The sequence below is a fragment of the Eupeodes corollae genome, chromosome 3, assembly GCF_945859685.1.
Source record: "Eupeodes corollae chromosome 3, idEupCoro1.1, whole genome shotgun sequence".
NCBI classification, from domain to species: Eukaryota; Metazoa; Arthropoda; class Insecta; order Diptera; family Syrphidae; genus Eupeodes; species Eupeodes corollae.
In genome coordinates, this window is record NC_079149.1 from 57027676 (window position 1) to 57042548 (window position 14873).

At 31.4% G+C, this 14873-nt stretch overlaps 2 protein-coding genes across 3 annotated transcripts; both read right to left on the reverse strand.

Annotated features, from left to right (window-relative positions):
* Nucleotides 1-7108: 7108 nt before the first annotated feature.
* LOC129951401 (uncharacterized) lies at nt 7109-8154 on the reverse strand. The gene is made up of 3 exons (XM_056063526.1): nt 7998-8154; nt 7603-7926; nt 7109-7539 (listed from the first exon to the last, which is right to left on the reverse strand). The coding sequence occupies exons 1-3, from the start codon at nt 8049-8051 to the stop codon at nt 7294-7296; spliced, it is 624 nt and encodes a 207-aa protein (XP_055919501.1). The 5' UTR covers nt 8052-8154; the 3' UTR covers nt 7109-7293.
* Nucleotides 8155-11916: 3762 nt separating this feature from the next.
* LOC129952180 (uncharacterized) lies at nt 11917-12882 on the reverse strand. Of its 2 annotated transcripts, none has more exons than XM_056064645.1 (3): nt 12772-12882; nt 12274-12624; nt 11917-12212 (listed from the first exon to the last, which is right to left on the reverse strand). In XM_056064645.1, exons 1-3 carry the CDS (start codon nt 12778-12780, stop codon nt 11967-11969), a joined length of 606 nt encoding a protein of 201 aa, XP_055920620.1. In that variant the 5' UTR covers nt 12781-12882; the 3' UTR covers nt 11917-11966. The 2 variants fall into 2 exon arrangements, with proteins under 2 accessions (XP_055920620.1, XP_055920619.1); XM_056064644.1 differs by having other exon boundaries at nt 12679-12835.
* Between the last annotated feature and the right edge of the window lie 1991 nt (nt 12883-14873).

Here is a 14873-nt window from a genome sequence, read left to right on the forward strand (position 1 = left end):
TACTCATGCAAATACACCTCAGCATACTAAACCATCGTCGTCGTCGTCATCTTCATCAAAACCATCTCAGCCGTTACCAGCACCGGCATTGCAACCATCTACCTCGGGTGCGGCGACGTCGCCGTCGTCGTCATTGTTAACCATACAACCATTACAACAGCCGCCTCTCAATTGACAATCATCATCGTCTCTTCATTGTTCGCATTCTTACTCGTTTTCTCACACGGATAAATGTATTAATAATAATCAGCTATTCGGGTATTAGCAAAACGTTGGTGGGATGCGCACAAAATTACAAAACATTTTCTTGTCTTTGTCATCTTCTCAATTCACTTTCATTGCTCTCACAGAAACTTGGCTAGCAAAAACTCATCACAATGTAGAAATTTGCAACAACAATTATTCCATTTTTCGCAAAGATCGCTGTCCGCAAACAACTGGATTAGAAAGAGGAGGAGGGGTTTTACTAGCAGTGAACTCTTTATACTCTTGTATTGAATTAGAATTGCCGTCTTCTCGTTCTTTTGATTTATATGATATAGACCAAATAATAATTAAAATCAATTTTAATAAAAATTATGTATTGATTGTCATTGTAAGTTATATACCGCCAAAAAGTTCACTCGATCTCTATAAACTACATGTACAAAATTGTGAATATTTTTTATCAAATCTTAAAAACAATGAACATATTATAATTCTAGGTGATTTTAATCTCTCTAATTTAGAATGGGTTTTTGATCCCGAAGAGCTTCATCTATTACCTTTTAATGTAAATTTTGATTTTGAAAGCGAATTAATTGATTCTTTTACAAGTTATGACTTACTTCAAATTAATTCTTGCAAAAATGATTTAAATCGTATTCTAGATCTTATTTTTGTAGATAAAGATTTACTTATTAATGTAGAAAAATCATTAAATCCAATTTTTTCTAACTCGATCCACCATATTGCTCTTGATATACATTTTTCATTTTATGAGTACGTTAAGTCTTCAAATTATAATAAGGTAAAATTTAATTACACAAAAGCTAATTTCGAAGGCATAGCGAGTTATATGTCCGTTATTCCGTGGTAAGAAAATTTTAATTCTTTCAATTTATCGCAATTTTATGATTATTTTATTGATAATATGAAATCGGCAATTGATATATATGTACCAAAAGTTCAAGTAAAAAATAAGTCGAAGCCTCCTTGGTTTAATATAAGGCTTTGTAATTTATGTAATAAAAAAAAACAAGGCCTATAAACGAGCGCGGGCATCGGGTAATAATAATGACTTAAAAGGTGTTTATATACGATTACAACGAGAATTCGATGTTCTTAACAAATTTCTGTTTAAATCTTATATTCTAGCAATTGAATCAAACCTTAAAAAAAACAGTAAAAGTTTTTGGTCTTATATTAAAAACAAAAAATCTTCTTGTGGCATTCCTAGTAATATGCATTACCTTGATTCAACGCATTCAGATCTTTTATCTATTTGTAATTCATTTGCTCATTACTTTCAATCAAATTACACCAGATCTGACGAAGAAACTTCAAGTAATAGGGAATTTTTATCTCAAAATTGTAAGGTGAATATTGGCCAAATAGAGCTAAATATGTCTGAAATAGAAAGTGGCCTTTTGAGTTTGAATGAGGACATAAATCCAAGTTCGGACGAAATACCACCGATTATCCTTAAAAAATGTGCATTAGCAATAATTGAACCTCTTTTTTTTATTTTCAAAAGCTCTCTATCTAATGGTGACTTCCTATCAGTGTGGAAAAAATCATTTTTAACTCCAATTCATAAATCTGGATCAAAGCATCAAATAAACAATTATCGTCCAATTTGTAAATTGTCATGTATACCAAAACTGTTCGAAAAATTAATATACAATAAGTTAGCTTTCCTCGTGAAAGAACAGATTTCACCATTTCAACACGGTTTCGTATCGGGAAGGTCAACAACAACCAATTTATCTATTTTCTCCAATTTTATTTTAAATAAACTCGAAAAAGGTCACCAAATTGATGTAATCTACACTGATTTTGCGAAAGCTTTTGATAGAGTAAATCACTCAATTTTGTTGAAAAAATTAATTTCTTTTGGTTTTCATTCAAATCTTTTGAAATGGTTGGACTCTTACCTTAGGAATCGTATTCAATTCGTTAGAATTGAAAATATGGTTTCAAGTCCAGTTTTGGTAACCTCAGGTGTTCCCTAAGGTAGCCATCTTGGGCCACTTCTTTTCCTAATTTTTATCAATGACTTACCTGATATTTTCGAAAATTCTGTTCAACTTCTATTTGCTGATGACTTAAAGTTTTTTAGATGTATAAAGTCCATTACGGATTGTCATCTGTTACAAAATGATCTTCGTAAATTATCTGAATGGTGCTCTGTAAACCAATTATATTTAAATGCCTCTAAGTGTGAATGTTTTACTTTTTGTCGTAACTTTTCCCAAATTATCTTTGAATATAAGATTAATAGCCATGTTCTTGATAGAGTTTGTGAAAAGAAAGATCTGGGGGTAATTTTCGATTCTAAATTAAACTTTGCCAAGCATATAGAGTTCAGTGTATCCAAAGCAAATTCCATGCTAGGCTTTATTAAACGTAATAGTAATGATTTCAAAGACCCTTTTGCTCTTAAATCGCTCTATTCATCTTATGTCAGATCCATATTAGAATACTGCTATGTTATTTGGAATCCATTCTATAACGTTCATTCAAATAGAATTGAAATGATTCAAAAAAATTTACTAGGTTGGCAATTAGGAAATTAGGTTTGAACATCGAAACTCCATCATATACTACCAGATGTCAACTTTTAGGTATGCAATCACTTGTAAATAGACGAAAAATGTATTCAGTTATGTTTATAAGTGATATTTTATCGTACCATATTAAGTGCCCATTTCTTTTATCCTTAATTAATTTATATGCTCCATCGCGACAACTGAGAGTACGTTCTTTATTTCGTGAAGATGATCATAGAGTTAACTATGCAAAAAATGAACCTATAACCCGCTGTGTCAGTGAAACTAATCTTATTGCGTCTCATATTGAATTTGACTTTCATCTGAGTAGATCTTCTTTAAAAAATAGATTGTTATTGTATTTTCATTTTAATTGATTTTTTAATTTTACAATATAATTTTACTGTTGTCATATTGTTAATGTTTATTTTTATTTTATTAAAAATATTTTATTGTATGTAATACGCTATAAGTCCATCTTGATGTATTAGCATGTATTCGGTAGTCTAACTGTAGATTTAAAATCTCTAAATGATGTAAATAAATAATAAATAACATATTGATGAGTTTTTACTCACCATTTAAAAATGTTCTTTAATGTTATCTAAAGGACGCTGAACAAATTTAAATAACATAATAATTGAAGACTAAAATAATATACTTACGTCATTTGTCAATGAACTTACAAGACCTGTTTCAGGTACCTGTCTTGACCACATCTTCGGTCGGTTTTCAAAAATTGATCTTAACGATTGTGCCGGAGTAGTCTTTGATCTTGGTATTACTGATTATTTCATGACGAGTATTGTCTTCAAGGTTTTAAAAAATGTTCAGCAAACAAACGTTAAACGTAATTATAGGCAATCTAAAATCGATTTTGGAAAGTTAATTCAGTATTTAACGTTGGAGAGTTGGGAAGAGGTTTATATGGAAGAGGACCCAAAGCTCATAGTTTATTTTTGAATCGTTTTAAACAGCTAATGAACAATTCGTTTTATTTCATCAAAAAAAGGACTAATATAAAATTAAAGCCATGGATAAATAATTTGCTCTTAAAATCTATACAAATCTAAAATTACGCTTTAATTAATCCCAAGAATAATCCAAGAGAAGAATGGAAAGTCGTAAATGAAATTATAAACAGAAAAAAAAATAGTCAGTTTAATTCTATGACAGTTGAATATGGAGATACATATATTTCAAATCCAAAAGAAATTGCAAATTTATTTAACAATTATTTTACTAATGTTCGTAAAACTTCTTTTCCATGTGAATGTTGTAATAGCTTCAGCTCTTCAAATGTGGTACATAGTGAAAACAGTTCCGTCTTCGAAACAATAAATGGCCTTGAAGTACTGAAAACTATAAATACACTGAATAAATCAACGTCAGTTGGCGTTGATGGCGTTTCTAATACATTGCTTAAAAAACTGCTTTATATTTAGTGGATTTTTTGACGCATATTTTTACTAAAAGTGTTTTTTCAGGTGTCTTCGCAAATGACTTAAAATCTGCTTGTGTTATACCCATTTTCAAAAAGGGAGCAAAAAAGATGTAAAGAACTACAGACCTATTTCATTATTACCATCAATTTCAAACATTTTTGAAAAAATTATAAAAAGTAGAATCTAGCGATATCCCACAAGCTCTTACAGTTTAAATTTTGATCGGGAATGTCAACAGAAGATGCTTTATTAAATTTCTGCTGTTCAATACAACAAGGAGTGGACAAAAAAATGAAATATGCTGCGCTTTTTGTTGACATTACAAAAGCCTTTGATATTCAGTCACTCTATACTTTTGAAAAAATTGCATGATGTTGGTTTCCGAGGATTCATCTACAATTTGAATCCTACCTGTGTAAAAGGTCTCAGATAGTCAAAGTAGGTATTGTTCTAAGTGATTTCAAGAATATTAACTTGAGTGTCCCACAAGGGTCAGTTCTTGGGCCCATTCTTTTCTTGGTTTATATAAATTCCATCTTCAATCTGCCATTTTTAGGGAAAGTTAACGCATTTGCTGATGATACAGCAATTGGATACAATACACTTAGTCCATTAAATTTGGTTTCGGATATAAACCATGATGTACATTTATTAAGGCTATGGTTTGCGGACCATTAACTTTTAGTCAGTAACAAATCCAAACTTATGATGTTCAACAATGGACTAAATGACATAGAATTATTGTTCCATGCTCCGTCTTGTTCTAGTTTTAAACTCTTCAATAGCAAATTTCTAGTATCTTATTTAATAAATACCTTTAATTCTGAAGCAAACAATAATCCAACAATTAACAGTTCTTCAAAAAATTGTCCTAAGAAAAATATACAACGCTGCCCGCCTCACTCACTTTGCTGATTTATTTAGACAAACAGGTATTCTACCAGTAAGACACTTGTTTTATTTTAAGGTTTTCAAAATATTTTTTATGAGGAGTGGTTTTTTGGAAAGCCCTATGAGTAATACATATAATATGAGAAATTCTAACTCGGTACGATTAAACATTTTTCGAACTACACTTTTTAGGAATTCTTACACTATTGTGTCTCGCAAATTATACAACAGTCTTCCAGCTCAATTACGAAGCATTAGAAACCGTCCACAGTTCTTAAAATTATGTCTTCTTGATTTCGATATTTATAACATTGAATATTTGTTAAACTACGTCATTTGATAATATTTATTCCCTTTATTTATTTACGTATATAATAATTAAAATTTTGTTTATGCAGTTCAAATCAATCATAGTGATCATTTCATAAAAAAATTGTACAAAATACATATATTATTAAATTAGAAATAAGATATCTAAAAATTGTAAGGAGAATATGATATTAATAAATAATAAAATAAATAATAAATAATAATGTTCATCTTAACCTTACATTTGCACATTTCAAGGGCTAAAGTGACAACTTTAGTTATAAAATTATTTAAGAACTAGAATTTGCTTATGTCTTCCAAAAAGTTTTTTTTTTGGAAAATCAATAGACGGTTTTTTTTTAATTGATTGTTGGTAATTTTAAGATGATTTCTTGAAAAAATCAAGTGACAACTTTTTAACAAACTGCGAAAGCCTACAACTCAAGTATTAGGAGACCGACCAAAGAAAGATATTAACTTTAAGTTATATACATATGTCAGGTAAATAAATAGAAAAAAAGGTTCTCGTTGCACATCTAGATATTAAAGTCTGCCAAACAAAACTGAAAAAGGTAAATGTAAGAGCATACACATCAATCTTTAAGAAAATAAAGATTTAGTTTCTAGGGAACTTGAAAAGTCGAGAAATATCAAAATTTTCAAATCGAAAAGTCGAACCGATTACAATAACTTCCTATGGGAAGTTGAAAATTTTGTAAACGTTCAAAGAAGTTCATTGACATGGCTGACTCATACTCATACAACAACATTATGTGATTCTTTGCCAAAACGATATGAAGTCGTTACATACTCATTCTCATACAATTGACGCCACTTATTAAATGACGCATGTACGTAGGTGTACGCATTATAGAGAGCCCAACATTTAACTATAATAAAAATGTTGTCATAGATTTAAAATTATAACTTAATTAAACTAATATGTTTGTGATAAGATAATATCAATAACTATAGTAAATGTAGAATCTATGTATACCTACGTTAATGTTTGATAATTTTTGTGTATAAAATAAAAGAAACTGTATCAGTGCAATAAATTTTGTTTGCAAAATTTTAGTTAATAATAGATACTTAATCATATCATAAACAATAAAATATATTCGTCACTTTATAAGAAAAGATGATGATGATTAACACTGTGAGGGCTTAATATTGTGAAATTATGTAGTATTGATTTTGTGGTTGCGAAATTTTACAATATTCAAAATAAAAACACTTCGAATGACAAAAATATTAATAAATTCGAATTAATGTTTATTTTAATTTCTCTAAATAGATTATTGACTTATTTCGTTATAGTGTCTTGGATTTATTTCTTGCAATCAATCATCAAAATGTAACATTTAAAAATCAATCTATATTTTTTGGTAGTCTATAATAAAATATACTGACAATGAAATTTGCTTAGATTCTTCTCTAACCCTATTTTTCAACAGACATACAAAGGCTTAAAATATATCGAGATTTGTTCACAAATTGTCAGCTTTCATTCTCCGTTAGAAATGTATGATCGGCAGAGTTCACACTACAATCAGAAAATTCCATCAGCAGCATCTTCCAATAATGATTCAGTTATATTTCGTTTTTCCATTTTTCTTGTCATAATTTTTGAAAGAAAGAATACAGAAATCAGAAAAATGTTGAGAATGTTTGTGTAGTTAAACCGCCAATAGAAAAAATTAGAATCTTGACTTAATTTTGGAACACCTTTTATTAAGCACACATAAAGTGTATAGAAAATTTTATCTAAAATACTAGTTGTAATTTTAACAAATCAGTTTAATATTTTGACACTATGATTGTTTATATTGATTTTTAAGAGTGTTCTAATCCTAGTTTTCTAGTTTCTAGCAAGATGTTTCTTTATTTTTTTTGTTTTAACGAGCGCTCTCATCAATTTGATCAGGTTCTGATGAAGCAGTCGATGGTGGTCTGCCTCCATTAGCATAGCAAGCTACCATTTCATCAGTAGCTTTGGTTGTGCCCACAATATACTCTCGTTCTGCATCACTACTGCATTTTTCGGCTTCGAATTTAATCGCATGATTCTGTTCTCTAATGTGTGCTGCGATATCTGATGAATCCCTTGATGCTTTCCATATAGAACGAGTATTTGAGTCACCCTGTTTATAAATAAAAATCATCAACAAAATTTCAATAAATACAACAACAAAAAAGACTCATACTGAATCATCGACGCAATCGAAGAATTCCAAATTTTCAGGTTCTTCTTTGCACCTTTGGAGATTTAAACAGACTTTATCTAGAAGTTCTGTTGTTGTGTCCCTGGATTGTTGCCCTTGAGTCAGAAGATCAGAAAGTTGTTCTTTTTCAGTATCTTCACATTGCTTAACAGCTGCATCGTAAGTTTCCAGAAGATTTTTCAAAATTTCCGAATAGTAAGTATGACATGAACTTATGTCAGATTTTGATTTCAGAATTTGCTCCTGAAGAGCTTCTTCGGCTCTTTGTTTTATGAATAGAGTAGTTGGTCTAATGGAAGCATTCACCTGTTTATGTAGTAAGAAATAATATTTGATAAATAAAAAGCGTAGAAATAATTTAAACCAACTTAATGTACATTGAAAAGTTCAATTGCAAGAATCACCGATAGAAATAATACTTTACTGCACATTTTTTCTTTTATCAAAATTTAGCTCACTTTAGACAAACAAAATTAAGAACTTCAATAATTATGAGTTTCTATTTGATTTTGAATAGACTTTGTGTTTGTAATTGGCTTTTATAGAATGCAGGTGATTGCATAATAAAGTTACACTCTAATCATTTATCAATTACCTACTATCGATGATAAGGATAGCTACATTCTAATAAAATCAATACATTGAATTATGTGTTTAATAGTGTAGATACTCAAAGTTATTAAAAACCAACTATTAAATTTTCTGTTTGTTATCAATATTATTTTCATTGAACAAAGATTTAGTTTCATTAAAAATTATTTCAGTTATTTTGTTTTTCATATCAATCAAAATAACACAACCGAAAAAAAGATCTTTTACAACAGTTTCCATACAAAAATGGTATTTGTAAAGTATGAAAATTTTGTTTTATCTCTGTGACAAAAGTGGTCATTGAACTGCATTAAACGAAGAAGTGATTGACAATTTTGGAACCGATTTTCGCTTTAGTAGCTGATGAAAGTGTTGTACCAGGATACTTTCACTACCGGTGAATAGGTACGTTCTTCGCCATTTAAAATGTATCAAATAAAAAGGTAAATTGGTAACGAGCGTTGGAATTCCCCAAGATCAAAACTTAAACTACTTTAGAAAGTATAAAAAGTGCGTCACTAAGATCAGGCCCCATGCAAAATTTCTGAAAAAAAAACGAAAATTAATAAAATATTTAAATTGTATGGTTTAACAACATTCATTTATAACGGTTTGGAATGGAATAATATCCACATAAAATTTTTATCCAGGAAACACGAACAAATTTGATCAAGGTGTCTTTGTCTTCAAATTTTCTTCCAACTTCTTAAACTTTACAGGATATCCTTGACTAACTATTTGGAATTGTTAAAATGCAGTGAACGTTTAACAACCCTCAAAGTGTAAATGGGGGTATTGTTTTTTTTTTGGAAAATCCGAGGTAGAGGTTCAAAAATGCTTTTCGGTTTTGGTAATAACTGTTCCAGCAAACATTAATAGTTATTAACCCTAGAAAGATAACCTCCGTTGAATTGACGTATAAATCATGTGTATCACTTATAGTCTATAAAATATGGTTATCTTTCTAGGGTTAACGCTTATTATTGTTGACAAGAACTAAAATTTGTTTGTGCCATAGTAGGTTATAGCTGTCCACACTATTATACACGATATACGGCTAATGATATCTTCCCAAAAAGCTAATCTTTTCTCAAATTATAGTAATACAAGTTGCAAGCAATGTGGATTTGTGGATCAGCAACATGATTGCTTACAACTTTCTTGCTTCTGTTTAATCTCCTTGCAATTCACGTCCTGAATCTATCTTTACTCTTTCTGTAGCTATCAAAGTCTTTCAAGAGCCCATGCGTGTTTCAAGTTAATTTAAAACTATTGTTTTTAGCGCTCATATTCTATACAAACGTGAGCCATCATCATATCCTCATTTTCTTCCTGGAATTCAAATGATTTAGGGTCGAGATATAAGAATGACATGTCTGACAATATATTGCATCGTATGTTAAGTATTCCTGCAAGTCCAATACTAGAAATAACTCGAGAAATTCTCAAAGAAAACGCCAAAGTAAAGGGGTTTTCAATAAAGGCGGGTAGATGTTGAAATGGAATAAAACAAGCTGCGTGTGAAGTATTAACAATTAACATCGCAAAGATCCGGCTGAATTTGAGCGATGGCTTGTGTTATGTTCACTTTTGGAAATCGGTCGATTGTGATTTATTTGCATAGACCAGCGACTTCAAGAAACTCCACAGGCAAAAATTCTAGCTGTGCCAAATCACATGACCTTGGTGGCCAATTCACATCAACCCTGCGAGAGATAACCTTACCCGAACGATTTGAGTTAACACGAAATGTCAATCGTGGTGGCACATATAGCCGTCCTACTGGAACCACATTTTGTCTAAGTTCATATGGTTCAATTTGGGCCAGAAGAAATTAGTTATCATCGTTATGTATCGCTCGCTTTTCACGGTGACCGTCTCACTAACATCGTTTTCAAAAAAAAACGCATCGCGTAATTGCCTAAAAACCAAACGGCAATCCATACACGGCAATTTTGCGTTGCTTGTTAACACAGCCATTCATCCAAAAATGCGTCTCGTCACTAAAGATTATTTTTCGGCAAAAATTGGGGTCTTCTTCTAAGCTCCTCTGTTCAGTTGAATCTTGTGAGGTTGTAGGCTCAAGTTAAAGTTTTGCGAAAGGCCGAAATCTTGTGGACGGCGAGGAATAGACTGCCTCGGGTTCACGGACCGTGGCTATTTTCTGGGCCAATTTTGCGTTCCTTGAACGTACGGGTGTTGGCTGATTTTTTACTCTCAAGTCTCAGATTTGGCACTAAACGTTGAATAGTCGACTGTGAAGGAACACCAAATCTACCTTAAAATCAGAGCAACACGCATTTTGATAATAAAATTTTATCATTTGAACGTGCTGTTCAATTGTGCAACTTGCCATGATATTTTGGCATAAACAACTGAATATTAAACAAAAGATTTGACAGATGTCACCAAAACTAAATGGCCGCTACGGGGGGTGCCAAAATCTACCCAAACCAGTTGAAAAACCCTTAAGTATCTGATGTACTTGGTACGAATATTCCAAGATTTAATAAACTACAGAAGATTGTTTACGACTCTTTAATAAAAGCTGTGATCAATGAAAGTTGTGGTATTAATATCTTATGCGGCTTTTTGGAATGATCGGATTGTAAAATTTTGTTGCCTTAGCGTTCAGCAATATTTCTGGAAACCAAACGATACCTTAACTTGCAACATCACTAAAGGCGCTAGATAGAACTTGAAAAGATTTAAGAGATGCACAACAAATCAAATTTTTGGTGAAATTATGATCTTGTTGTCCGTGATTTACATCAGATTCTTTTGATTGTTCCACTATCAACTGCAGCAGAGGCGGGTTTGAATTAATTTCTGTGTAAATTTGTAAAGACGCTTAGATTGACTTCGGATAGTAAGGGACTTTCCGTTTAATTTCAAGGGACTACAGTTCCCTGTGCGCTCGGCCTTCGCAAAGACGACACGAAGTTCACCGGGTCAGTTTTTCTTTAATAAAATATCGGTATTCTCAGGAAATTCAAGTTGTCAGCAACTTAGTTGCGTAGTGGGTGCACTTGAAGAGGTTGATGGTTAATATTAATATATTCATTTCAAGTTGCTCTATGTGTACCAAATCTATAGAAAAAACTGTAGAAAATCGAACATTTTCAGATGTAATTTTTGGTCCGGAAGAAGGGATTGTTTAAGGAAAGTTAAATTTCAGCTCAATTTAAAGACCTTTAACTAAGTATGTATCAAAAATCTGGGCTAGCTCAAAGATTGTAAAAAAATCTTAAATTAAAAATTAATTCTAGATATGTACAGTTTTGTTAGTTTCTTAGAACAAAATTATTGGAAATACTTAAAAAAATCTTCATGGTTCTTTTTGTTGTATGTGATTTCTTTCTTTTTTTTTTTGAGTTCGCAAAACCAACAATTTGGTATGGCTGTTACTTTATTCGTATTTTTCTCGTTTTTCTGTTCACTTATGTGAGTAAACAATGTTTTCCGAATAAAAGATATTTCAGAAGTCTTTTCCTTATCAATGTGTAAAAAATACATTATTGAAATGACATTTTTTGATTTTTGACATTTCTTGTTTTTGAACACTGTTTTTTTTTTGTTGGATAAGGTTTATTGCACTGATAAATCACAAAAGCACAAACATTTCTAAAAAAAAAAACAACATGCCATATATGTATGTATGTAAGAAATAGATAACTGATTTTTGTTAAAATATCAAAAAAAAAATCATGGGTTCATTGATGTTGCATTTTATTACGCATACAAAATTATATTATCTAAAATTCATTGTGATTTCTTAACATTTTTTCAAGTTCTTCAATTTGATCTTTTTCTTCAGATTCGGCATAGCAAATCATCATATTTTCTGTAGCCAAAGCTGTTTCCGAAATAAACACTCGTTCAGCTTCACTAGCGCATCTTCCCGTTTGATATTTAATGTCATGAATTTTTTTTCTTATAGGAGCTGCATTATCCGATGAGTCCTTAGAGGCTTTCCACACGCCACGAATGCTTTCAGCGCCCTACAAATTATGTCACAACAACAAACCAGGATTAACAATAAAAACAAGAAATGTATCTTACAGATCTATCTACGCAGTCAAAAAATTCCAAAATATTGGAAATGGCTTTACATCCTTCAAGCACTACATCACAAATGGTATTCAATGACTTCGTTATAGTCTCTCGAGCAAGTTGTCCTTCATTGAAAAATTCCAAAAACTGTTCGTGTTCGATCTTTAAACATCGCTCAAGATCCGTTGCGTAAATTTTAAGGATAGCTTGCAATAAATCTGAATAATATGAATGACATGAACTTGCACTCGACTTCTGCTTCAGAGATAATCTAGAATTGATAATAGTTTCCATCCGATGATCAAGGACATCTGCAGCTTTCTTGTGAATATTTAAAACAAACGGACTGATTGCATTCACCTGCAAAAGATATGAAGCTGCATTTGTTTTTATTATTTTGCTTATCAAACTTACATGGAAAATTCTAATGACCACAATTGATGTCATCAAAAGAAATATTAAATTCATTTTAAATTATTTATAGGTGAATTATTAAACTTAACCTACACTCGACATACTCGGACAGTTGGTTTCTTAGGATTGCAAGTGAATAATAGTTTTTAATCGCAATTTCATCGATTTCCGATGATAACAAAATACTTTATAATGCATTTTGATACCTTCGCTTTTATCAAGTTTAAAAATTCCTATATGCCTTCAAACATTTTATTGGATTTATACTTTATAATTCCGATATTTAATGGATTTTATTATTATAGTTGTATTTATTGCTTATTACGTGTTTGCTGTTTTAACCTTTCCAAATAATAAAGCATTTTGAGTTAGATTGTCAGAATTGTTCGACAGCTACAACTAGCTAGAAGATAATTAATTGACTTTTACGAACTTTAAAATAAACTTTCAGTTTTTTTAAATGAATTTTAATTTAAATTTTTAAGCTAAAGGACCCTTATACATAAATGATGTTTGTCTCAAAAGTCGAAAAAAATTCCCTGTCGAGGGTCATTAATTTTTTGGGTTTAAAAGTAAAGTTACATAAAATACACATATCGAAATTATTTTCAGATCATTTTAAAACACTTTTTCGTAAATTTTGAAACTCACGCTCACAGAAACACACAACATTAAAACATAAACGGTTCATTTCTCCTTAAGTTTATAGGTAGTCTACTATGTGTTCCATAATTACGAGTACCACGGAGTTCGCGAAAAGTGAATACGATTTAATCACCGCCTTTGAAGTAAGTTTAAATTAATTTTAACACGTTGGTCGACTGTAAAGTAATCCATTTTTTTAAATGTCAAACATTCAAATGAATATAGTGACACTTCAAATGTCAGTTGAGGTTGACAGGTCTCAGATAAGATGAATAACAACTTTCATCCATGAAATGAATGACCCTTTACGTGAATTAATTTGTTTCATCAATATCAAATTAAAAACCAAATCTTATTGTACAAAAACAATTTCAAGATTTTGAAGTTCTAATAAATTGATAGAATAGTTCTAATTAAATAATTGACAAAGTTTTAGTCTTTAAAATTCGGTTTATTGCAAAAATAGAATTCGGTTGAGTTCTAACTCATTTCTTCATCAAGTACTCGAGCGTTAGAACTCTGATTTAGACCTCGGTCTGAGACACAACTTCGATTTACTAGACCCTCAAATATGATTAAATGATCAGGTAATATTGTTTTATTAAATTTGAAGTCACCGAATTTTTTAATGGGAAATAATAATAAATTCTTGGAAAAAAAGTTATGTAAGCAGACAAGTCAAGCCCAAAACAACTTTCAGGCTTAAAAAGTACACATTATGTGTGTAGTGTATGTATGTAAATTGTTTGTTTTAATTTTTCAAGAAATAGAAATACAAGATGTTCCCGTGCCAAAGAGACAAAGAAGTGCCCGTAGTGTTGAGAATATTGCTTCCGCTGAGGCTTCAGTTGCAGAAAGGGCAAATGTTGTCTCTCACACGTCCTTTTCAAGCGTTGGGCATCTCTGTGACGTTGCGTCGTTAAAGCGAATTTTGCGAAAACATCTTGATCTATATCCTTACAAAATTGTGGATGCAAGAAATGAAGCGGCTTGAACCCCAGAAGCGTCGTATGTTCGTGAATTGGGCTGAGCAGCAACTTTAAAATGATTGGGATTCGTATCGAAAAATCATCTTCAGTGATAAATTTCTGACTGGCTTCGTCAATAAAGAAAATATGCGGTATTGGTCAAGCAGCAATCCACGCGATCTCATCATGAGTCATCATTGCATCCCGAAAAAGTCACGGTTTGGTGTGGTTTATGGGTGTGCGTCATTGGGCTGTACTTATTGTGAATGGGGATAACTACCGTTTAATGATAACCGAATATTCTTGGCCTCAATTGGATGATATGGACTTGGAGGACATGCGGTTCTAACACGACTGGCCACAAGCCACACAGCAAATGTCACAATTAATTTATTGGAAACCAAGTTTGGAGAACGTGTTATCTCACGAATGGTATCCAGTCGCTTGGCCACCTCGGTCGTGTGATTTGACGCTGGTAGACTATTTCCTGTGGAACTATGTGAAGTCTATGGTCTAATGCCAAGAAGTTAATGACGGTTTAATATCGTACGAATATCGAACGTGAAATTGCAGCAGTATCGG